The 25,951-nt window shown below is 41.3% G+C and overlaps 1 protein-coding gene across 2 annotated transcripts; it reads right to left on the bottom strand.

Annotated features, from left to right (window-relative positions):
- Nucleotides 1-377: 377 nt before the first annotated feature.
- LOC140930227 (FYVE and coiled-coil domain-containing protein 1-like) lies at nucleotides 378-25,932 on the bottom strand. 2 transcript variants are annotated; one of them, XM_073379892.1, is made up of 19 exons: nucleotides 25,783-25,932; nucleotides 23,603-23,722; nucleotides 22,390-22,490; nucleotides 20,724-20,830; nucleotides 19,484-19,627; nucleotides 18,734-18,812; nucleotides 17,205-18,383; nucleotides 15,941-16,077; nucleotides 12,182-12,254; nucleotides 10,421-10,957; nucleotides 9,634-9,795; nucleotides 8,557-8,795; nucleotides 7,911-8,049; nucleotides 6,165-6,238; nucleotides 4,986-5,179; nucleotides 3,708-4,177; nucleotides 2,710-2,769; nucleotides 1,548-1,657; nucleotides 378-888 (listed from the first exon to the last, which is right to left on the bottom strand). In XM_073379892.1, the coding sequence occupies exons 1-19, from the start codon at nucleotides 25,829-25,831 to the stop codon at nucleotides 807-809; spliced, it is 4,056 nt and encodes a 1,351-aa protein (XP_073235993.1). In that variant the 5' UTR covers nucleotides 25,832-25,932; the 3' UTR covers nucleotides 378-806. The 2 variants fall into 2 exon arrangements, with proteins under 2 accessions (XP_073235993.1, XP_073235994.1); XM_073379893.1 differs by lacking the exon at nucleotides 17,205-18,383 and having other exon boundaries at nucleotides 25,783-25,930.
- Between the last annotated feature and the right edge of the window lie 19 nt (nucleotides 25,933-25,951).

Below are 25,951 nucleotides of genomic sequence, written 5' to 3'. Positions count from 1 at the left end.
CTAAAATGTATGTATATAGTATCACAAAGAACAGATTAAAAATATATTTTGAGTTTTCATAATACTGACTCACCCTAGTGTATCGCAAGAACTAGATTTTATCATTTATACAAGAGGGGGAGGGTCGTGATATTTTAGGCCAAGCTCAAGGGGAAGGTTAGCAAATTTCACCCCCATAGCAGGGATGGGTCACCGTGCTTCCGAACCCAAATTTAAAATTCCCACCCCCCCCCCCCACTAATTTCTGACAAGTCCCTAAGCCTTTTGTTTTTTTAAGCGAGGCTAAGTGCGAAGCCATTGATATAAAAGTGATTTTATATTCTCACGCAAATAAAAGTCATTTTCTCAACAAAGGTTTGCACTTGGCCTCGTTTTCAAAGTGAGAGAAATGGCCTATGCTATTCTTGGTTTGCAACCACGTGACCAGGCGGCCATGTTGGTTGACAAGGCAACAGACCTTTTACAAAAATACCATAACACTCTTTGTTCTAGTATTGTTTTCAATTTCTCTTGGGACTTACAATCGCCCCAAGAGAAATTGCTTACGAAAATGTTGGGAAGGACAACAAAGACTATTATGGTATTTTTGAAAAAAGGCCGATACATTTTTTCCCGCAGAATTTGCATATAAAAGAGTAAAGTTCCCAGCGAAGAGAATCGCTTATGTTCCTGTCAATCAACATGGCCGCCGTGACGTCATCTGCAAACCAGCAGTACCTAAAAACTCTAAAACTATAGATATCATAATGCCGAGTATTACTGGATTTTATTGTATAAAACATTTTCACCCTAGTTTATTTTTTTTTCTAAGTGAGGGAGTCGTCCTCGTCTTCGTTATTATCGCTCCGTGTGACTTGTACCATGCAGAATAAACGCTTGGAAGTGAATCTAAAAAAGAGTCAAGTAGACATATTTTATGCATGCAACACTATAGTCTCTTATCGGGTGTAGGAGCAATATAAAGGTCTAACATTGTTCCGGACCTGTAAGATACCTCAGAAAAAATACATATACGATACCGCATTTCCTCAAATAAGCGCTCACGCTCTAATAAGCGACGTCCCCCAAATAAGCGCCCACCTCACGGCCATTATATCAAATAGGCCCCCCTTAAATAAGTGCAAGCGCGGACATTAATTTTAAGAAGGCTAAGGAGCGAGGGCATTATCCGATTTAATGCACCTTTCCATTGATTTAGAACCAGCAGATCATTATTGTAGCCAATTAAGTGGAACAGTAGGTTATTATTCGTAGTAGTGACCTCCTGATCCACCTCAGTGGCCTGCTCTTCCATTTAAGTTTGTTTTTTTGATAAATACCTTCGGGAAGCTGCCATTTTCACGCAAGAGCGATCGCAAGAAGGAGAAAAGCGTGGTTTCACTTACGCATGAGAAAAATATTATTTGGAGCCAAACACATTTGGACGACATTGCGCATGAGCAGACCATTATTGGTCGGCAGTTATTTGCAGGTCACGTGGTGAGCTCTCGGCCAATGAAAAGGAAGAAAAATTTGCATCGAATGATAATGTACATTACGCTACTGACCTCGAAAATGTGTTATCGAAAACTAGAAGGTAGACTCCGGGAGTGGAATCCTGTATTTCACCCTTAACTGCGCGTTCATGGGAGTTGTACTGAGACAGTGGAACAACGGTCTGTAAAAAAAGAAAAACACAAAACACTTTTTAGATAATCCTAAGGAAGCATTTTTACAAAGAAATTAAAAAACACCAACAAATGAGAAGACGCTACTCCAGTAATCTCTTTGTTGCTGGTCCCAGTTGTTCAAAAGGTGGAGGAAGCTAACCACTGGATAAATTTCTATCCAGTGGAAAATACAAATGTTTTTCCTGGCATTCCCCCATTGGACAGTGATTTATCCGGGGCAAAGCGCTGTCTTACTGTGGAACAACTGAGTCCGGACCCCTAGCGACGGACTGACTCTACAATGATGCATATAAAGCGGTCTTAATAACAGTATCGTAAAAGAAAACAAAAGAACTTCACTGGCCAATCAAAATACGAGTAGGCACTTAGATGAACCAATGAGATCTCAAAGCAAATTTATACATCAGGTGCAAAAACCGCGGGAAAACAAGTGCCGTAAGTAGCAAATGGTTTCAGTCCTTACTCTTGATTGGTTCAGGAAATGGTGCGAGATTTTTTCAGCCAATCACAAGTACGGCAATGCTAAACCTGGGCAACCGGCCACGTAATTACTTTAGAGCTCGGATGAGTACATCGTACAAAGTAAAGACAAGCATTTCCAAATTACTGGATTTGGTGCCCTAGTTTTACACGTAGGTAGTACGGTACAACTATCGCCTAGTTCACAGACTTCTCTACAAGAATTTTTGGGCTTCTGAGAATCACGGATAGAGAAGCGATAGAGGTCTGGGTTAGAGTAAATGCCTCTTTTTTCATGATTTACTCTCTCCCCAGTCCCCTTCTAGCCATGTCACTGAGTCTTGCCCCAGGATTATGATGAAAAAATCGTGAACAGAAGAGAAAGAGCTCAGTTTTGTATTAGCGTTTCGGATCAGTGAACTGACGTCATTGACTGAGTAAATTTTGCACAATTTACAAGCGTACCTACTTACCTGGCGATTTCAAAAACAAGCTCGTTAGCAAATTACACTAGTAAAAGTTATATAAGGCAGTGTTAAATAGATGTCTGTTCGCGTTGTATGTAATAAATCTGTTTTACCTTACTCTCATCGTCCGTACTTCTCTCCGACTTCTTAAAAGCAACCCCAAAACGTATGCTCTAAAAAAAAATGTACAAGAAAACTGCGTTAAAAGCTTTTCACAACTGTTTCGCTTAATGGAGGTGGGTGGCAGGGCTATCCAGGGGCTTTCACTTTAAGCAACCAGCCCTCTCCCCCTTGATAGAGTAAACCCCCCCCCCCCCCATAATTCCCCACTTTGTTTGTGTTTTCTTTCTAAGTTTTTCCATCACTCTTCCTGCCGTAAGGATCAGTTTACTGTTTTAATATCATAGGTGACGAATTACTTCTTAATTTTGCGCGTTAATTTGTAATTTCACACGTGAAATTACAAAATTGTCATGGCAACCTTCCATGCGTCTCAGTGTCAAGATGGCGACGAAGTTTTAAAAATGCCGTGAATGAAGATGTCAGGGCACAAAAAGACGCTTTAGAAAACCTGACCACACGAAAGAGCACATCAAGAAGGATTCTAACAGGTATTTTGTCGACAAATTTTGAAAATTCTGAACTTACGCCAAATTTAAGGTCTAAACATTTGAGAGAGTGGAGTTCTCGATCGATATGATCCAGGATAAACATGTCAAAAATTCACAATTGCTTACGTAATCCGTCACCCAGGCCATGATATTAATAGGTAATCAAATGGTAGACTTGTGAAATTAGGGAATAATTTCACACGCGTTTTGTACAAATCCTAATAATTTCCCGTTCCCTCGTCACCATTTGATTACACAAACTAATTTTAAAATTCACACCCCCATGGCTGGTAAATCCGCACCACCACGCTGACGGAACCGGGCACCTGCCACACGAAATAGACTGGGTCGGTGTTGTTTCGAATTGCATTATGGGACTGTTTTGGGGGTGGAATTTGGACCCAGTGTCCTTTGCAACGTCGTGATAGCAAATAGTCCCATAGTGCAATTCGACACCACAGAAGTCCTAAAAATGACCAATGAGCTACGCATGTTTTTACCTTTTTTTCGGTCGAAAACTTCCAAGACAACGACGCCCTTGGAGTACCAACCATCACCTGAATCAGGTGACGTTTTCCGGGGCTGACAGTTGCGTGCCAAAACGCACCGGGTTCCTCATTAACCGAAGGTATGACCAACTCCTCCCTGCTGTCCGACTCGCTCAGCACGATCTGGGCTCCAGGCTGCTCGCATGCATATTCGCCGTTGGACGTGTCCACAATTTCATACTCCTCGCATTCCTCCCTTTGCTCCACTTCAGGCGAGGATCGATCACTTTCTTCGTCTGAGTTCTTGCTCTCTGTCACATTCTTGGTGGTGTTGGGCGAATTCAGAGAATTTTCTTTCACTCCAGTATGGTCTGTTCCGCTGTCGCCGATTTCGTTCTCGTCCGTGTTGTTCGTGCTGGGTTTAACAGGTGTAGAGGAAGACTGGGGAGGATCTGGGTGACTGCTGCGCGAGGTACTGGGACCTAAAGGGCGACCATCATTGATACAGAACAGAAACCTTTAGATTCGAGGAAGAGAACGACTACGAGTACGAGATTTGATTTAAAGTTTTTTGGCGTAATGTCAAAAAATAGACACCCCGGAGTTCTTTTATTGTACTTTTTTTCACCAGAAAAGTTAGCACTGTTATCGTTGAGAGACCAGACAGAGAATGACCCCCTGTTCCTTTAGGTTGGGGGTTGGGTGTAGGGCTAACGACCCTGCTCCATAAAAACACTAACTGTTACAGAAACCAGAAGAATTGATAATGAGACAGCATTGACTGGGGGTGTTGCTGCTGGGGCTGTAATGATGCTCTTGGGTCAAAGCCAGCCGGAAGCCCAAAGGCCGATAGGCCCCATAGTACCCCCCAAGCGACAGACGATCATCGGTTGCTGGAACGTGAGGATCATGGCGGAGAAAACACGATTGGAGCATGTTAGACTATCAGAATCAAACACCCTGCAATAAGCTTGCGACGAAAAAGGCAAAAAGAAAGCTAGAGCGCATAATTATGACGTGCCGTTAGAAACTGTCTCGCCCACAGGCATCTATCCTTGACCTTACGCGGTTCAATTCGCATTGGAAGCTTGAGCAAAAACGTTTTTGAGCGACGCACGTCAACCGGAAGTGCAAGGGCCTCAATTCCGGTTGACGTGCGGTTGGTTAAGCTCCTTATAAGTGGACGCAAGCTTCTTGCATTCCTCTCATGATGCCCCGCGCCCTGTTTTCCTTCCCTTTGGCAGCAGCACCTGCGGACAAGTCAAGCCTTATTTCAGGATATATTCCTACCAGGCTGTGTGGTACTGGGTCCTTCTTCAGCGTCCACTCCACCTGTGTCACTTAGAAAGCTCACTGTCCGTTCTGACAGCCGGTCACTGGTATCTGATCTGGCATCGTCTTCTATACACTGCGACACTCCCGCATGCTTGACCTTAAGTCTCTGATCCAAGCTAAAACACTGACGGCACACTCGACGGAGTTTCCTGAAAACCAATTAAATTAAAAACAAATAAACAAATAAATAAATAAATAAATAAATATACCTGGATTTTTGAAAACCGGGTTAGCAAAAATATCAACTCATTCTACTACTTGGCAATTTAAAGCAATAAAACTCATTCAAAGGCCGATTAAAAGCCTTTATCTGACCGAGCTACGAAGTCGCAAGTAATAAATTCTATCTTTTTGACTTTAAATCAAGAAACCAAGACGAGCATGTCGCCCGCCTGGGTGACCTGGAAAATATTTTCAGTCGCCCGAGGCCACGTCTTAGTCGCCTCAGGCGACCGAGCGCCGAAACTTAGAGCACAGCCCTGACTTTGTCTTCCTCTGAGCTGTAAGGTTACTCTTTCTTCCTTTGCTGACGCAGTATCTATTTTCTGCTTTTGCAATCCAACCTGACTTGCGCGTGATTCGAAGTTGCAGCCAATAAAAATCACACAATTTTTCGGGAGGGGCACGGGATACGGGAAAGTTAAAAAAACAAGGCAATTTTTGACTCCCAAGAAAAATACGAAAGGAATACCGAATTTATGACGCTGGCTGACGACGTCAGCAGAGATTCGCCTACTGCTTAACACGAATGTGCACGCATAAGGTAAGGTTTTTGGATCGCTTCACTTCGCTCGCCTTGTGCACCAGAGTTAGCTTTGTAATCTAATTACTGATTACCTACGATCAATGTCCGTAAGTCTCTAACTCAAGTTACAATTGCCATTAGATCGAAATAAGCCTTTTCTTTCTTCAAAATACTCAACAGGTTCGATTCCAGCTCGGTATTACATACTTTATTTTCTAACGTCCGTGAGCTGTGCTTCAAGCCTTTTTTTGTCAATGTTGCAATGTCATGTATTACTTACACAGTGTCACTATTAATATAGGACCGATATTGGATTATTATTAGACCATTATTGTTACGTTTCCCGCTGATCAAAAGTGGAACTTAACCAAGTCTACCGATCCAGTTACCTGCTGTGTGGAGTTTGAATCCAGTTGTCAGAGCAACTGTAACAGAAGATGCGGCCACACATTCTACAATGATGCTAAGGAGGAACAACACGAAAACCAGTTATCAAATGCTAACGTGCACTCCGATATCATTTGAAAAGGTACTGCTGGCAATCCAGAGCTTGCAATTGCGCTGTTACAGTGATAGGGGCATCTCCGAGTTTTGGGCATCCCCATTCCCAAAACCCTAGTGATATGGGCATCCCATGTACCCCTAACCCTAACCCTGACCCAAATTGCTAAGGTAATACGAGAAGGGGATGCCCATATCACTAGGGTTTTGGGAACGGGGATGCCGAAACGCGGGGATGCTCATATCACTGAAACAGCGCCACTTTAGAAACGCAAAAGAAACTGGGACGAGTTAACTTTCGCAAAGACTTCTGGGACTGTTACTGGGGACAGGGAAAAGAAATTAGTCAATTCTTGGTTTGCAGTCACGTGACAAGGAGGCCACGTTGGTGGTCAATACAATAAACATTTTTTTGAAAAATTTTCCTGAAAATGGTGTTTAGTTCCCAGAGGAGAGAAACACTTTTGTTCTTAATCACCAACATGGCCACCGTGACTCTCGTAAAACCAGCGTTGGTTTTCACATGAGGTCACTAAAATTCAAACTAAAAACTATCGATCTTACCGATATTTTACTTTCACGATGTGTTAGAGCAGCTGAAAACTAATTTTCATACAAATTTTCGCTTCAAAAGGGTTCTTGGTTTTGTGATAGAGTACGCTTGAATTTCTAAGCTTTTGCGTGACGCGGCATTTACATGACGGCCACGAGAGCTGTCATGTAGGTTAAAAACATGACTTGTTTCAGGAAATTTTGCTATCTAAATAGTTCGTGTATTAGAAGAAGTATTGCTTTAATGTTTATGAGTTTCTCGAAGAATAAACTCACGCTCTTGTTGCAAAACTCGGTAACAGATGTTTCTGTTGTTTTCCGTCCGCCATGTTGGAGCTCATCCAGGTGAGCACCAGCATGGTGTCTCCATACAAATCTCTATAAGTTTAGGTAAAACATTTCTTCGGATATCTCGTATACGAAACATTCCTCTGACCTGAATCTTGGCGAGGGTATTTGTATATGTACCTCCTTTCATTTCCCAGATTCTGGACTTTATCTATTGAACCGTTATGATTTTTATTTTGATCTATTTTGAATGGCGTGACAATGAAAACCAGCAATAGCTGACCAGCACGTACCTAATAACGACCGCAGAAATAATTGCGGGATGCTTTTCGGCTCCAGTTCCTATTGTCGTTTCTAAAGTAGCGAACTGGTCATTTCAGTTGAAATTGCGCGTGAGTCTAACTCGGTGTTGTGTCAAATTGCATTATGGGAATGTTTTGGGGACAGATTTTGACTCATAATCCTCCGCGACTCCGTAAAAACAGTTCCATACCACAATTCGCCACAGCCCTGACCCAGTCCCTTGCTCGATCTAGCCCTTGCCAATATGGAAAATCTGCGAACCAAAATCCATTTTTTTGTTTTCATTTCACGACAAAGTTACATATACAGCACGTCACTCGCAGTTTCTTTGATTTGCCGAGGGTGAAATTTGTCCTTCAACGTAAACTGAAGAAGTGACGAGATCGCAAGCAGTACAAGGATCGTGTTCCTACGTGTGAAGCTTTGGAATTTAAGCTGACGTTAGTTCCTTAGTTTTGACTTGCTCTGTTATAATTCTTTACAAAACAAACCTTTCTTAAGAGGAAGGTAAACTCAGCATGACAACCTAAGCAGTGCGATGCCTCACTATCATCCATCCATCTGTCATCAGCTTTAACTTTTATTTCATGCTCCATAGCGTCTGCTTTCTGCCACAACTCCGCTTTTTCTCTTTAAAAAGAAATTCATGTTAGGCACAACTAATTTAGCAATCTCGTTCCCAGTTAAACGAATTTTTTTTAACACTATAAAAATATTTAAAAGTTCATTTGTTTGGATCTTCTTCCCTTTTATTTCCCAGCAGGACTGGGATCCGTCGACTTTCGCCGCTCTGTTGAGTACGGACTTTATTTCTCCCCGAAAGGAGATTGGATGAAATTGAAAATGGCAAATTATCCGCCGTCTTTCCAGCGGAGGAGTACAGGCTCCAAATTCGTTTCCAGGGTCCTCTCCTACTCGTCCCCTCTCTCGGTCCGGGGGGGGGGGCCAGTAAGACAAGACCCTGGAAACGAGGTTGAGCAGGCTCATTTCTCAAATAGTGGCTGGAAATCGAGCCTACATCACAGAGACCTGGGAACGAGGTTGATACCTCCCATGTAACGAGGAAACGAGCACCTGCAGCACTGATAAAAGTTATTTACAGGAAAGAAATATAAAGTGACTAAAATGATCTCATACTTTGTAACCTCGACAAGCCTGCTTTTCAACTCTTCCACGTCCCCTTTAACCTCCTTGATTTTGCTTTCGTATTCTTGGTCTTTCAAGCCTTTTGCTTCCTCAAATTCATCAACTTTTCTTTTCATTTCCCTTTGCCTTGATCGCTCTTCCTCCAGCTGCTTCGATGTCAACAACAGTTCGTTTTCAAGCGCACGAATCCTGAGCTTGTTTTCGTCGAATCCACTTTTAAACTGCTGGACCTATAGTGTTTTTGAAAGAAGAAAAATAAGGCTCACCATCAGATTTAATGTTACTTCCATCCACAAGAAAAACACGCAGGCTTTGCACGCCCTCCCTCACCGCATATATAGAGCTTAAGTAACGACGACGACGACGACGACGACGATAGCAACAGCGAAGTCGCGAAAATGACCGACAGATGTCACGCTTTCCTCCCGACCGAGGACTCATCCAAAACGGACAGATTTAGAAAGTCAAGGAACAGGCTAAAACTTACGTGTCCAAGGATGTCCAAACACTAAAGCACCACATTTTTCCGTCTAGAATCACATTAACCCTGGGGACCGTTTACAATGATCGCTCTTACGTCGTCCACGACGCGTCTGGACGTAATCTGTACTCGCAATTTTTCCAGCAATAATTAAAAAACAGACTAGCCTGTGTCAGGCTCTCGGTCAGTGCAGACAAGCGAAAAAAGTGGGAGAGCAGCGAAAAAGCGAGCCGGCAAAAAATGGCGGGAAGAGAAAGACATAAGAGGCTAGTACTACAGTTCCCCCTCTCTTCCCCAACCCCACGCGGTTTTCGCGCAACTTTTCTCGATCCGCTTTTCCTACTATCTCGGAGCCTGGAAAAGGCTACAGACAGTGGAATTCAAGCGGACATATCATTATACGTTTCTGGTAAACTGCCCACCTACCCCCCCCCCTCCCTAAGCCAAAATTCTCCCCTAAGTGAGAAGTAGGTGTTAATGTTGGCTTAGGGGAGGGGTAGGTGGGCAGTTTCCCAGAAACGTATAATTATCCACCTGGTGGATAGAGGTAGCACTAAATGGGGAACGTATCTGATCACTGAACTGACCTCGTTTCGAAGGTGTTTTATTTCTGACACGTATTTATGTTTGTCATGTTGGAGAGTGTCGTTACGTTCTTTGAGTTTCGACTCCAGGTCCACAATCACCTCTTGCTGCTCGGTAAGGCGTTCTTTAACGCTGTTGTACTCCTGGATCTGATCCGATAAACTCTGCAAACAAAATCAAAATGTAACTTAAGAAGCTCGTTCGTTAAAATCTTGAAAATAATGTCTTTTTCAGCCATTCCACAGCACCAGCCTCAGTGGAGTTCAACTTACTCGTCAAAGCAAACCCTTGAAGGATTCTGGTCGTAATAGTAAAATGACGTCTTTGTGCAAATAGCCTATTAACGCAATCCTCTGTTCCCGCCTCCCCCGGGGGGAGGGGAGAGGGGCAAGGCCTTATTTCAGACATACTCGAGAGACGGGGTATCAAGTAATAAAAAGAATTGGAAGGACATAAACTACAGTTACGGAACTTGAATTCTTGTTTTGGAATAAAGCAATGACTGTCTGTAATTTGTACGGCACCTCGATCAGCGTCTTGTGGTTGTATTCGAAAGACAATTTGGTCGTTTAACAAAGTGGGGGTGGGGGTGGGAAGAGTAAGTAGGGAGTTTACTAATTATGGTATAATAACCCAGACAAGGAAATTAGGAAATTCAGCGGCAAGGCTATTTATGATAAAGAAGAAGACGAATAAGGTAAACCGATATTTTTCGTTAGCGAAAAATCATACGAAAAGCTGAAATTTGCCGTAAAAGTTTGGCGATACTTGATCTCGTTATTTTCTCACCTTGAGTTCTGTTTCATACTTCATTGTCTCTGAACTAAGCTGAAATTTGAGCGCGGCAATCTCCTGGTCCATCATGCACCGCAGGCTCTCCAGCTGTTCCTGCGCCTTGACTTGGCCTTGCTCCGCGCGAATCCTCGCCTCGTTGGCCGCCTCGAGCTGTTGCCTAGCAACATCCAACTCATCCTCCAGACCGATTCGTTCGTCTTGACAAGCCAACATTTTCTCTTCCAACGTTTTCACTTGATCGTCCAAGTACCGTTTCTCGCTATCCATGGTTTGAAGCGTTGCTGTGATGCTCGCTAATTCTTTTTCTAATTTGTATTTTGACTCCACAGTCTCCTCAAGCTGTTCTTTCAGAGCCGCAAGTTCTTCCTGAGCACTCAGTCGGAGTTTTTCTTCATCTGCTTTGCGGCTCTTTAACAGCGTCAGTTCATTGAGAGCTTTGCACTTCTCTTCCACGATCAAAGAGATGTTGGAGTTTAGAGACAGCTCAGACTCCTTCAGTGCAGTTATTTTGCTATCTGTTTCTATTTTTTCCTTCACCGATGAAAAAACGTGTAGAGAAAAAATAAAAAATAATAATTAGTGACAAAGGTCCTCTACTCTTTTCGAACTGCAATCTTGGTTCTTTAAGGTTCCAACCAAGAATGGTAAAAGAAGTGCGTATAAGACAGGGTCTACGATTTTCCTTCCTTATCAAAGAAGACCAGATTATTTAACCATTTGCAGATATCAGGGCAAATGACGCACACTCTTTTCAATAAGTTTAAGATTCTGAGTGTTGGTCGGGCCGGTAAAAAAAAGACACTTTATTTGAGTCTCAATGTATTTAGCACGAAAGTACCAATTGGGGACGCTATATTTGGGACCGCTATTTTACGTGGTCATCCGAGCCACGCGAAGGTCTAGCCATTTGCAGTGTAAAGGCAGTTGGTCCGGTCCCGGGAATTGAACCTGCGACCTCCCGCTCTGCAGTCAAGCGCTCTACCGACTGAGCTAATCCTTCCGCGGTAATCAAGCCCGGGCATATTACTGGTTCACAGTCTGTTATTTAACCCTTTTAAACCGATATCGACATACAAACTCTCCAAACTGATCTCCACACATTTCCTTGAAAAACTGGTTGAGAGAATTTGGTAAATAGAGGATATTACATGCCCGCGCGGAGATACGAAATTTCTCTTCGGTTGGCGCGCGAACGAGTGAAATATTTTTCAACACGAGAAGAGAAATTTCGTATCTCCAAGCGACCATGTAACGTTCTATTTATTATATAAACACCAATGAACTGCCAAACCATTTCACTTTAATAGCTTTTTGCTGTGAAAGGCGTGATTTATTAAGTAGCTATAGCGACGGTGATCTTTTCACAAAGGAAGATAACATGTTATTTGTGCCTGTGAAGATATCATGTTTTCTCGTGAAAGCTCACCTGGTATTTCACGGGTGTTAATATAATAAAAGATCAAACCACTTTCCCTTGGAGGATTATTTTAATAAATTCTCATAATCTTTTCTCTTGATGATGTATTGATATCGTTAAGAGAAAATTGAAGTTGATCACTCTTGGAAGTTAAAAGGGTTAACAGAGTAAACAGAGTAGTGGTCTGGGATTAATTTAGGTTTTGAGAAACTGCCCACCTACCCCTCCCTTAAGCTAACATTAACACTTACTTCTTATCTACGGCCAAATGTTAGCTTAGGGGAGGGGTAGGTGGGCAGTTTCCCAGAAACTTAACTGATCCGCGGTCTGTACATTACCATTTCAAGAAGTTCCTTTTCTTCATTGATGAACTCGATTCTTTTCCTAGAGCTGTCAACTTCTTCGTTTAGACTGCAAACATATTTAACTTAAAATCAGTTAAATCCCTTTAGCATTATCTGAATGATGATTCTAAAAAAAGATTTGCAAAACACGACGTGGCACGAGCGCACGATGCTTGTGGAAAATTCTGCGTCATTTTAACGAGAAGTTTTAAGAAGCACGAAGTGCGAATTAAGTCTCTAAAAAAACGACGCAACCAAATCAAGTGACACTTCTCGGATAAAAGACGACTTCAAAGAACGCGTTTTAGAGTTTTTTCTTTTTTCTTGCAAGTTAGCTGCAAAGTGATGCCACATAACTTACACCTGTGTTGAAAACTACATTACCGAACAAAAAAAGAATTTTTTGAACGTGAAAAACACATGAATACACACACTCGAAGCAGGTGAACAGGAAAGATAAAAGCTAAGCTCTGATTGGTTTAATCAAATAGCGCAAGTTTGCACAGTGAGAAGGACATCTGTTTGTGATTGGTTACATTCTGCACGGGGACTGTCTCGCACGTGCCACGAGTGTACGTCCTTAGCACGGGAAAAGCACAGGAGTCGATGACTGTGCCAAATTTCCCTGCATTCAAACGTCTGTGGCGTTTCTTGATTTATTTAGTAAAATTTCATTCCCCACTGCGACTACGTACGGTGGATTCATTTGCAAAATACGCGTATAACTGTCGCATTTGCCCACTGGAATTTTGTATTCTTTTAATGTTTACTGTTTATTACTATTTATTGTTTTGTTTGCCATAAATTGTACAAATCAAATAAAATCTAATTATTTAAACTCTCATGGCGAGGAAGCCCAAGAGAAGCCACCGGGCTTATGGGGAATGGGCTCCCTCAGTTAGATAATTAGAACAAAATATTATCATAATTACACATGGGAAAATTAATGGCAGAGCTACAGTAAATCTTAAAATAAATATATTATATTTGCTTAAAAACAATAAAAAATTAAAGCGGGCAAATGCGACAGCTATACGCGTATGTTGCAAATGAATCCACCCGTAGCAACGGCGGCCAAACTGTGGAAACAAAGTGCATTGATGCTGTTTAAAACTTCATCGGTCTTGTTCCATCTCGTTCAATTTCATAAATGTTAGCGAATGTTTCTGGAGTTGTGTTCTAAAAGTCTGTACCTAACTTTAGAAAAAGAAAAGAAAATTGTTGTCTTGTGTTCACGTTCCGATGAAACGTGATATTAAGAAATTTCACTTCGTAGTCGTGTAACGACGGCAATAGTCTGCTACACAGCCGTTTTTGGTGTCGTCACGCAACGCTGGGGAGGAGCATTGCGTGACGACTCTAAAAACGGCTGTGTAGCAGACTACGACGGCAAAGGAATGTACAAAAAAGTGTGATGCACGTGCAAAGTTGTTGTTTTGCTGTCTGACGTGCTTTTTGCCGTTCTCGTTGCCGTCGTCCTTGCTTAAGCTCCCAAATGGCGCCGACAGTAACACCAGTTTTAACCTCCCACGCCAACGTTCTTCGTTACTCGTTCCTTATGGGAGGCTACACCAATTTTAGTTCTGAGACACTTACAACTTCCTTTATTAGTACACTTTTAAACGTTTAGTCAATAAACAGCATATTGGTAATATATTAAGGGAAGATTTCTTTTGCAGCGTACGCGTAAAGCGCATTTGCCCCATGGACTTTTTTTTGTTATTTTAAAGCTTAAAAAAACACTCTGAAAAAACTCACATCACTTGCGCGTGCAACCTCGTTCCTAGTGCCTTTCTTGATCTTTATTATAGCTTAGGGCTCTCTCCAACTCGTCCTCCGGAGAGAGAGGACGAGGACAAGAACGCCCGGGGGGGACGAGTTGGAGGGAACCCGGGTAACGAGTGAGTGTCTCTTCATTAGAGAGCATAAGCAGCAACGTTTTTGAGCGACGCAAGTCAACCGGAAGTGAGCCTTTTTTTTCTCTTTTAAAATGCCTTGACGCTACCAAATTTTTTTGTATGGCTAAGTGTCTGTACTCTCATAGAGACGATCTGCCCAAACGTTTGTTCAAAATCGCGGCTCAAGTGTGCAAAAAGTCCTCTTCCAGTTGACGTGTGTCGCTCAAAAACGCCACTGCTTAAACTCGCTACTGTCATGACAAGACCGTCAAATCGTGGATCCGGTACAGTTTGTGAAGCGCTTTGCACCTGCCTTACCGCGTATTGGCAGAATCTTTTTAAAGGGCCTATGTGACGAGGATATCACTGTTTTAGGTCAATTCTGTGCTTAAGTCATTACTTTGTACCTTTACCCACACACAAAATGCTTCGGTAGAGTTATGAAGAAGATCTCAAACAAATTTCATCATGGAGCACTATCCATGACATTCTAGGGGGTGAGTTTTGCAGGCACAGTATTAAAACTTGAAAAAGTTGGCCCAATTTTTTCAAGTTTCAATCCATATCCATCCTTTTGATCCGTAGCAAAAGACAACATGGAACAGTTTCAATGCCTTAATAGAGTCTTAAATAACAAAGCTGGACCAATATCACGGAATTCAAATTAATGCGAAGACGCCGCGTTGCAGCTTTTTTAAAAAGATAACCAGGGATGTCACTACGATTTCAAGTTGCCGGGTAAATACAACAAGTACTAGGGGGGGAGGGGGGGGGGATCAAACAGATAGGGATTTCTTTTGGTTCTATTTTTGGATCAATTTAGCTTTCAGAGAAACTGCCCACCTACCCCTCCCCTAACCCAACGTTAACATTTGCGTCTCACTTTAGGAAAATGTTGAGTTAGGGGAGGGGTAGGTGGACAGTTTCCCCGAAACCTAAATTGACCCCCTATTTTTTTCCTATTTTTCTATGAAAGTGGCCGGGGGTCACGTTCATAATAGCCAGGGAAAAAAATCTCCGGGCCCCGGCTCTTAATGACAGCCCTGTGATGACAAATAGCGCGACACAGCCCACCCTGCGAGCAGGGCCTCCTTTCGACTTCTTTAACCCTTTAAACCCTAAGATCAAAATTTGAATTCTCATTTGTTGCCCCTATTGGTTTTCTACAGAGGTAGTGGGGAGAAGTTGATAAAATATCAAGCAAATTCATCTTGTGTGATCATGTCCGTAATTCTCATGACCACTCTGTTTTACGAAAGCATCGATAGCACAAGGAGAAATTTGATGCTGATCACTTTTAGGGCTTAAAGGGTTAAAGAGGAGGAGACAAGAAGGCTCTGCCTGAATCACGTCAAACCTTTGAAGTCGCCGCAGGCCAAACTTCTGGACTGGACAATCTTGTTCTCTCTCGTCAAACTGTTTTATTTCGCGTGCAAAAATCCTTTTATTGATAAACCCATCAGCATAACCGTGCTCTCTGTAGCAGACACGACTGTTAGGCCTTGGTTCGAAACTATATCCTAGCAACGTGCCGCGCATGCTCAACAAAGATCTTACTCGATTCATGTAGAGTTTTTCTGAAAACTGGTCGTTTCGATACAAGTTGTTTCGATAAAAACTCAAGCAGTGAAATTGCGCAAAAATTTCAATCACTTCAAGTAACGTTTGCAATTGAACAAGAAAAATATTTTGGGTGAATATTCTTCTTGTTTTAAGCCAAGTACGTGAAATTATTTTCACCTCAAAGGAATTAACTTGTATCAAAACGAGTTTGTATCGAAAGACTCAGCTGGCAGAGTGAACTAAGCCCCTTTAAAGCGTCAATTAAGAGTTCATATTACAGTTTTCTACGTACCATCTGATTTGGCATGTTTTCCTTTCGATGCTACCCTGCAGCTCTGCTACGTGTTCCTCGAGTTGTTCCTTCTGAGCGCTTTTCTCGTGCAGCATATGTCGGAGGGAGGACATTTCTGATACAAGATGCGTGACTTGCTGAAAAGAAACGAGACGTATTTCAACAGCACGCCGTTAGCAGTTCCTTTCTAACTCTGCAACAACCAAAGGGGATCATTGCAGATAACCAAAGAAGAATAAGAAACTCACAAAGCATTTCATTCTATGAAGGTTTCTTCCCACAATTGATCATGGAGGCATAAGAAGAATTTCTAACTTCCGATTTTGAAGACAAAACCTTGTGGTGCGACCATTCACTTGAATTTTCTTAAGCCGTTGTACTTTCATTTGATTAGCCTCTTAAGTTGGGGGTTTGATCCAAATTTCGCTTCCGCTTATCTGGCTTAGGAGTTACTAACCAATGGGAAACACTTAGTCTTCGGCGGACAGACTAAAAAGTAAGAGCCACGGCATACGCGACTCCACCATTCACACTAGGAGGGAAAAAGGGGTAAATGAAAAAAATTCTGGAGTTTTTCACGCGTATTTCGACTTAAGCCACCCTTTGGAAGTTTGCACCACCATACAACTTTATCACAGCAGGAGGCAGCATGGCGAGTGGTAAAGGCGCCTCGGACTCGCAATCTGGCGGTCCCCGGTTCAAGTCCCACTCTGGCGCTTACTTGTCGTTTCGCTACAAGTCGTTTCGCTACAAGTCGTTTCGCCAAAAGTCCCAAACTACGGTGAGAAAAAAGGTTTTGGAGGGATTTCACGAAAATATCAACAACATAAACTCAAAGTATGAAGGGACTTAGCTTTTATTATGATGGGAATTTACTCTCGTCTGCAGCAAAACGAAAAATGTTTTGCAGCAAAGCAACAGACAACTTCATGATGCAGCAAAACGACTTTACAACTTCGCCGCGAATCGACTTGTAGCGAAACGACCGGACACCACCCTGGCCACTTGCTGGATTTGTTGGTGATTGTCCCGAGTTCAAATCCTCGTCCACTCTTGTAAATAGCTAACTGGTTGCCTCCTGCCATGCCAGTTGCGGTTTTTGATCCTGTTATGTTATATTTGAATTATTTGTTTCTAATAAGTTGAGTGGAGTGCCTGTAAACTGACTGGATAAGTAAAGCCAGTCGCAGGTTTGTTTGAAAAGACGCAACCTTCATGAGTTTTTTTTTTCCGAATGCGTTGACATGGTTTTCTTTTATCTCACCTTCAAAACTCCTTTGCTAAAATCTTTTGCTCCGTGCCCATCTGTCTGATCTTCATAATCATTTTGTTCACCTGCATATCCGTTCTCTTCATTACTGCGTGTACCTTCGTGACTTTGCAAGACTTCGTTCAGTTCTGACAAAAATCTCTCTTCTTGTTGCTGTTGTGAACTAAGCTGAAGCTTTAGATCTTGAACAACGGTCTGCAATTCGTTGTTGGAATTTTCCATTTCCTCAGCCTTTGTTTTGGCTTCCGCAAGTTGATTACCTAAGTCTCTATTTTGCTGCTGAATTTCCACGATATTTGTTTCAAGTCTTCTGTTCTCCGCACTTTGATTTTCTAGTCCCCTTTCCCTTTCCACCAATCGAGTCTTCAACTCGGTCTCCAACTCTTCGAATGAACCGAACACCATTCCATTCAACTTTTCAAACGACTCCTGAACTCGCTCCAAAACGACCGCTTTCGCTTTCAATTCTCCTTCCATCTCCGCCACTTTCTTGTTTGATTCCACTTCTGACGATTCAAACTTATTACACATTTCTTTGAGTTCTTTAAGCTTTGTTTCTAATTCCAAAGTTATTTCTTCCTTGTGCTTTAATCGCTCTTTGAACTGTTCACACGCAGACGATAGTTCAGTCTGCTTTCTCTCAGACGTCGTTAGTTGTCTTTCAAGTTCAATGGCTGACCTTTGAGCTTCCTGTGACGAACCTATCGACACCTTCACTTCCTCTTTCAGCATCTCAATTTCCCTATCTCTTTCACTTAATGCCATCTCAGCTTTGCTTAGCTTAGAAGACAGCTCTTGGACTTTTGTATGCGCATCTTCAGTCATACCTTTCATCAAAGTGCTATATTTTTCATTTAGTTGCTTATTTTTCAATTCGTATTCTTGACTTAGGAACTTTCTTTCATCTTGCGCTTTTTTGGCCTCATTGTAAGCCTTACTTAATTGCGACTCTTGCTCTGTCTTCCATTTCAAAATCGCCTGGTGAAGATGAGAGATTTCTAATGTCATTCCAGTGATGGTGGGAGGCTCTGCAGACATTGAATCAGTGTTTTGAGTATCATTGGACCCACTCTCTACGTTATCTGCAAGTTCATGAGAATTTTCCGCCGCAAAAATGCTTTTCAGTGAAGCGACTTCTGAAGATAGGCCAACCAAGGGATCTGGCCTCTCATTCTGCAACAACAACAACAACAAATTCTGGAAATCAGCGCAACCTACAGATTAGTTTGTACGGTTTGTTATCTGCTAGAAGATAACTGTCTAGTCTGTCTCTTGCATTACATGATGTCCTTGAGCAAAGTCAAACTGTGCTCCTTGCGACAGTGTGTCTGTTGCTACTTTATTCAAACCAATGTATAATAAAAAGATGTATTAGATACGGTTTTCGTGATACCCCGAATAATCAAGGCGTCGGTAGATGTTATCAACTGAAACCAACAACACTTCTGTTGTTCTTGATTATTCCAGATATATAAAAAAACACCTCATCCAGTATTTGTTTATAAAAATGAAGTACTTTTTACCCTTAAATCAACGCTAGTAAGACTACTGATGCTGCTCCTTCTACCGGACACTGAACCTTGACTTTCATCAAAAGATCTCCTGAAAAAGTAGAGAGAAAAAAGTAGCAATAAATAGACAATATTAGTGACAGTCTACAGCATTTGGCGCAGGAAAAACATGAAACGGCCATATGGTAATTGGACTTTGCCTTTGGAGAGAGGGACGCATTGTACTGAACAGTTGTAAATCTATTTTTCCTTGTTATACCAGGACTCACAACATTGCATAGGAGTTCATCCATTACCATGTATGACCATTGTGCAATTGTGCATTTTAACTTTTGCCCCTTTTTGGCAGTGAAGGGTTAAGCACTAAGCATTATTATCAACTGGCTTGTTATTCAGCATGAGAACATTTTAATTGAATCTCTCTATCATGCAAAATATTTTTTTAAATCACTTAATGATAAACTGAAGGTGAACCACAATTTTTTTTGTCTTTTTCGGGACAATTCTGAAGTTAAATCAAGACTTTGGCTTTTAAACTAGCGTTTTCAGTAAAAGTAAGAAAATGGAAGTCAATATTAATGGTGGACTCTTGATTTTCCTTGACAGAGCCAGTTAGACTAGTCAAAACTTCAATTTGGAGTTATAAATTAACCTCAGAGTAATCCTGAGAAAGAAGGAAAAATTGTGTTTTTGAAGCAAGTGGTGCAAGTTTTAAAGATATAACTAAAGGTTTAGTGCATAAATTTCCTGAATTTCAATCACCTTGAAAATGCTGGCCATGAAATATCCAGCTCATGTCCAGCACAAGGCAAATCAAACTCAATGTCATTTAAATCATACAGCTTGTTAATCAGCGCTGTTGACAGTGATGGATGGCAGAGAATTGCTTCAGGTCCATAACATGAACTGAAATATAAATCAAACAGAGTGTGACAGTGGAATTTGTCACACAGTAAAAGTTATGCTTTATTTTCTGTCTGATGATGTATGATCATAAAACAAAGAAAAATAAGATTAGGCCAGTTTCAGAATATAAAATTTATAATTATTTGGCTCTTAGGCTGAGGAGAATAAGACAAAAAAAAGAACGGATAAATTTTTTAGTATGTATTATTCATTTCTGAATTCCATGACAGGGCTTAAAAAAAGTTTATGGCTAGCACCTGTCAAGTTGTCCAGTCAAACCTATTTTTGCTCGAACATTACCCATTTTTAGCCAGACAAATATCTTACTATCTCTAATAAAGACCCTCCTATCCTCTCCATCCCCACAAATGTCTGAGAATGAAACAAGTATATTAACTAAGCTCATTTTGTTTATGAAACGTTGCATTAAATGCAGAAAGCATGGAAAACACAATACAGTGGTCTCTCTGGGTAAAAGGCAGCATTCGGCTAAATTGAAAATAAAAGCACTTATAATGTTGATCTGTGCTACTACCTGTTGCTTCAGATATATTCTTCTATTCTTTAGTTCTTCTTATTTGCTGTCAGTTTAAATTCATTACCTACCAACATCATCTAGGATTATCACACTTCACAGAAAAATCCACACAGACTATAAGAATATTTCACATACCACTACACACCCTACTTCTGAATTTGCAATGACTTGATCACTTAGATGACAAAGCAATAACTTGCAATGCCCAAAAATCGAAAAATCACCATTATGAATCATTTAATTGACAAAATTCTTGGTCTGGACTGGTCGTATCTTTCTTTCCCCCCTTTTTTTCTTCATGAATGGCCATCATGTCTAACCTTATCTGAAATCAGCAGTTCCCAATCAATTGCCATTAGATGCATAAACTACTGGGCAAAGTGTCCAGTCATCCACGGATTTAACTGGACAAAAACTACTTTTGACCACACATTATCCACTGACTGGCTATTATTTCAAGACCCGCCGAGAGAATTTTCTCTTGAAGGAGATGGGGTAATCAAGGAAGAAGAAGAACATAAATTACTTTAACTACAACATACACAGCCATACACCTACCTTAAATGTTTTCTCATTACCAAGCATCTCTGGATTGCATCTGCCAGTGATCTTTTTACTAGTGAAAAGCGAATAAATGCCCTGCCTTTACCTTGGGGTGTTTTAACCTAGAGATCACAACACAGGAAACAGTGTTACAAAAAGTACAGAAGTTATAAAGGGTAATGTACCATGGAAGTAACTCCATCCTCAAAAGAAATTACCATGCGAAACCTCTTCAGCAGGATCTAGTTGTTGCATTTACAGTTGCTTTACAAAAATTGTTTCTGGACAAGTCTGGTTCAAGCTGTGTTTAAACAAAATTTTGAAACAATAAAATCAAGGAAGATGACACTAAAGTTTTGTGATAAAACTAAGACCCCTTACACACAAATCCAGATACATGTATTTTTGAAAATGAGGATTGCATTCCTCTGTTTTAGCCTATTGTCCACAAGTAAATGGCATTTTCAGGTACCAAAAAAGCAGGGTTTCGAAAATGGTCCCAAGAATAGAGTTTCTGAATGATGACGTACGTCATAACACACATGCTCTCTAGTGTACCCTATTGATTTCCATTGTTTTACCCTTTTTGTGTGGATGGGCAAAAAATGGTTTGGATATGCTTCATGTATGTGTGGACATGAATTTTTTTCAAAGCAGAAAATACTCTCCATTTTCAAAAATATCCAGATATGTGTGGACAAGGCCAAAGATTATCGTACAGTGTAGTAGTCTCCCAAGGGGATCACCAGGTGCTACTATAGCACAGCCCTGATCTTCACCTCTAAATAAATAAATAAATAAATAATAATCTGGAGGTTGCACATCCATATAGTGGTTCTTTGTCTACCTGATTCCTGGTCAAATTAGAATTTGGAAATGTTGGTTTTGAGGAGAGGGGAAAACTGAAGTACCCGCAGAAAAACCTCTCGGAGCAAAGGAGAGAACCAACAACAAACTCAACCCACATATGGCGTTGATGCCAGGATTTGAACCCCGCCACAGTGGTGGGAGGCAAGCACTCTCACTGCTGCGCCATCCCTTTGCTCCTTCACCCGCTTAGGTGGGGTAACCCGCCTGTCCATATAATCTCTCATTTTAATTTGCTCATGTTTACATGATAGGTGGGGTAACCCGCCACATGTTACCTCACTTACCTGGGGTCCCCCACCTCCATGTAAACAGGCCCTAAGACACCATCTTGGTCCAACAAAACAAAATTTTGATTGGACATCACCCAAAAAAGGTTGAACTTGACATCGGGTAAAACAGAGGACATACCACAGTAAATGCTGTTTCATGACTTTGAGATTGTGTTAACACAAAGTAAGATTTACTCAAGGTAGATTTTTTTCTTCCTTTAGTTACCATAAAATGATTTAAGATTAAAAAAATTCTCCAGACATAATGTCTGAACACAGGTGGGACTTCTTCGGACACTAGCAGATTTTGGCCGGCTAATGTCCGATGACCGTTTATTATTTGCCGCCCTGCTAGAGGTTTTTTAAACTGGGATAAGACTACAGTGCTTGGCCATAGGTTGAAAGACCCCTTTGGTTAAAAATAATCAGGGGAGGAAATAGCAGACATGAAAATCTGGATTTTTCTTGTCAACATTTTACAAGTACCACAATAAAAACATGAGTAACCTGCTTTGATATTTTAAACAAACAGAAATGTTTACCTGAGGTACAGCATGAACAAATCTGATTCCATCATCCTTTGGAATGCAGTCACTGATAAAATTCCAGTAGTCTTTTCTAGCACCAAGAAGAGAATACCTTTCTGAAATATTTAAAGAAAGAAATTATGCCATGAGCTTGCCCCGTGCAACAAGATATATAGGTGGGGCTGGATGGGAGGATAAACTCAGGGGAGAGGGGGTAGGAAAAGAGAAGGTAGTTTGCCAACATCTTACAACAAAAGACAGCTGGAGGGAACAAGAAAGTTTTGTAACATAAAATACTGCAAAGAAGCATGAAGTCCACCTAATAATTTTTAACCATAAGAAGGCTTAACAATAATTCTCTTAATTAGGCAGGGCGCTCAAGGTAAAACTTTTATACCTGGGGGGAAATAGTATTACCATTGTGTTAATACTTAGTAGTATGGAGTGTAAGCCTGATAACCTTATGCACAGAGAACTAATCAAACATGCGTAGGCCGGCACCAATAAAAAGAGCTTTTTCAAAGTTACTAATTCAGATACCCATTTTGCTAAATCTGTCCATTAAGTTCCCCCGTCAGTCTTAATACAGTGTCAGTACCCAGAGGCAGCAGAGCATTTTGAAACAAGGTGGAGCTCATCTTCCACTCAGCAATATCCATACCCCTGCTCAGATTTTCCAAAACGCCCTTTGCATTGTTCATAGGCACAAGCAACTGAACCTGTTTGCAACCTTCACACAGGCCCTGCTAGTGGGGGGGGGGGGGGGGGGGGGGTCTCATGTCGCCTGTCTGAATTTTAAAACATCTTGTGTCGGTGTTTATAGATGCTTGTCGCTTATTGTCAGCTTTGCCGTCACTGTCACAATTTGGCCGAGGGAGGTTGTCTCTTGTCGCAATTTCATTTTACACGCTGTCAGTACTTTTTGGGCCACGTTGCTTGTCGGAATTTACCCTGGCAGGGCCTCTTCACAGTGTCTAGTGTGTCTGTAATCAATTTGTGACAATCCATCAGTAGGCAGTTGTTCAGGTGGTCCTACTTCATGGTGCTTCTTAGGTAGTTCTTGAGTCATCTGAGGGCAGAAGATATGCACTCCGAAGTTGCCTATGTCCCAGGTATAGTCAAATACATATTTAAAAGTGTTTTCCAGGACCAAAACGTGAAAAAGCTCTGTCCCCCTGTAATGATCCCCCTGCCCACCCCCTGCTCCGTCGCCTATGTCAATACCTACCCTTTTGTTCATGTCTCATGACAGTTTCAAGCTTAACACAGAACTTATGAAGAGTTGTTTCATCATCTGTGATGGCCCTCTGGGATGTCTGGTAAATATTTTTCAGTTCAGTGATGTACCCTACAAAGATAGACAAAAAAAACCAAAAGTTACAAATACTGTCAGAGCTGTCATTAAGAGGCAGGGGCCGGGGATTTCCCCCGGATACTATGAATATGGCCCCTGGCTAATTTCAAAAGAAAATAGCAGAAAAATAGAACCAAAGGAAACCCCTAGCTGTTTGATTCCCCACCTACTTCCTGTTGTATTTACCCGCCAACTTGAAATCTTAGTGACAGCCCTGACTGTATTGTTATTAAGTTAAAACTTAAGGCTGTGATAATCACATAAAGTAGTGTTTGAAGAATTTTCAAGCTGATATCAGGCTGTAAGGGGTTAAATAAGTACCACAGCTCTCTATAAGAATGCGATGTTTGGTTAAAGAAATTCAGAGCTCCAATGATTACAGTTAACTCTCTCTTAGTTAGACGCTGATAGGATCAACAGTAAGTATCATCCACGTCATATTGAGTAAAGGACAATAAGTAAAGACCCACAGGGACCAATCCTAGGTGTCCATTTTAGGGAGGCGTCTATCTTATAGAGAGTCAAGAAAATGACTGAAGAATGGCAGGGACCAACTCTAGGTGTCTGGTTTAGTGAGGTGTCCATCATATAGAGAGTCAAAGGAAATGACGGAAGAGCGGTAGGGACCAACGCTAAGTATCCAGTTTACGGAGGTGACTATCTTATAGAGAGTCAAAGAAATTGACTAAAGAACAACAGGGACCAATTATTCTAAGTGTCTATTTTTTGGGAGGCATCTGTTTTATTGAGGGGGGTGTCTGGCGAACGGATCGGCAGATTTTGAAAATATTTTTGCCCAGATTTTGGATTCAAAATGAGATTTTAATAGATTTCTGAATCCTGCAATTGCAGTGGATAGCGGATTCATCCATTTTTTGGGCCTGGATTTTGGACTTTGCATGTAATTAATATATTTTTGCCCGGATTTTGGACTTAGGGCAAAATTTTAACAGCACATTTGGGTAATAAATCATAAGAGATCGGCGGATTTGCATACCCCTATTCAGACCCCTCCTTACTGAGGTGTCCATTAAGAAAGAGTTGACTGTTACTAAACTAAAAAATAGAGAGCAAAACATAAGCTATTTCACCTCATTAAAAACAAATATTTTTTGTTTCCTGACAGAAGAAGTGTAGGATTTATTTTTAAAGCATCAAGGTGCTTATTTGAGTACACTTGGTGGGGTAAAATAGGTGGAGTGAGTGGGCCAGATAGGGGTGGCGAATGGTAAAATCCGAGACTTGCCGAGATACCGAGATCCTAGTTAGAAATCCGAGCCCAAGACTCTTTGGTGAAAAGTTTCGAGACTCAAAAAAAGTAAAAACAAACCATGAAAAAACGAGACTTCAAGACTTATCAAAAACACTTCCGAGATTTCGAGATCCTGCCAAACTTTTCCGAGACCCACGTTTTTAAAGGCACCATTCGTCACCTCTCCAGATAGTATTCATGACTGGGGGGAGGGAGTGTTGTCCATTCTCTGGAGGTTTTTTACAGAGAGATCTTTGCCCTGGAATTTTTACGCATTAACTCAAGTTTCTGCTAAAATAGATTAAGCAAAATAGTGCTATTTCTTGCATTATCAATTCTTTATGCAGCCTAACCATAATCACCTTAACTGATTGACATTTCAAAAATTCGAAGATTTGTTTGTATTAACATGAAGATGTCTCTTACAGCCTGTTTACAAGGAAGTAAGGTAACCCGCCTGTCCATATAATCTCTCATGTGGTCACCCCACCTATCATGTAAACGTGATCAAATTAAAATGAAAGATTATATGGACAGGTGACATAGGTTACCCCACCTTAAAGCAGGTTACATCACCTACCTGGGGTCCCTCAGACTGTCTCTACCGCCATGTAATTAACAGGCCCTTAAACTTACGTTAATGATTCATCACACATAGAAACCTGCGAGTCTTAAACATTTCAGTATGTGCTTTTGTGAATATTCCATCTGCACACACAAAGCTATCAATAATGTGTGAAGAATAATTATATATTATTCACGGCTTGGTGATTTTATCACGCAAAGTTTTGAAAATACTTACCAACTATATCGCTTATCAGTCTAGCTGGATCGATTATAAACGCCTCCATCGTTTGATCCCGCTATGTGGCTGACTTCGCAAAGATCAAATCATTTTGATCAAAATTCAAAAAGAAAAAAATTGTACGAAGTCCGCCATCTTGAGGAGCAAAGTCACACGAAGAGTAATC

Source organism: Porites lutea, chromosome 3, assembly GCF_958299795.1.
Source record: "Porites lutea chromosome 3, jaPorLute2.1, whole genome shotgun sequence".
NCBI classification, from domain to species: Eukaryota; Metazoa; Cnidaria; class Anthozoa; order Scleractinia; family Poritidae; genus Porites; species Porites lutea.
This window is presented reverse-complemented; position numbering and strand designations above follow the sequence as displayed.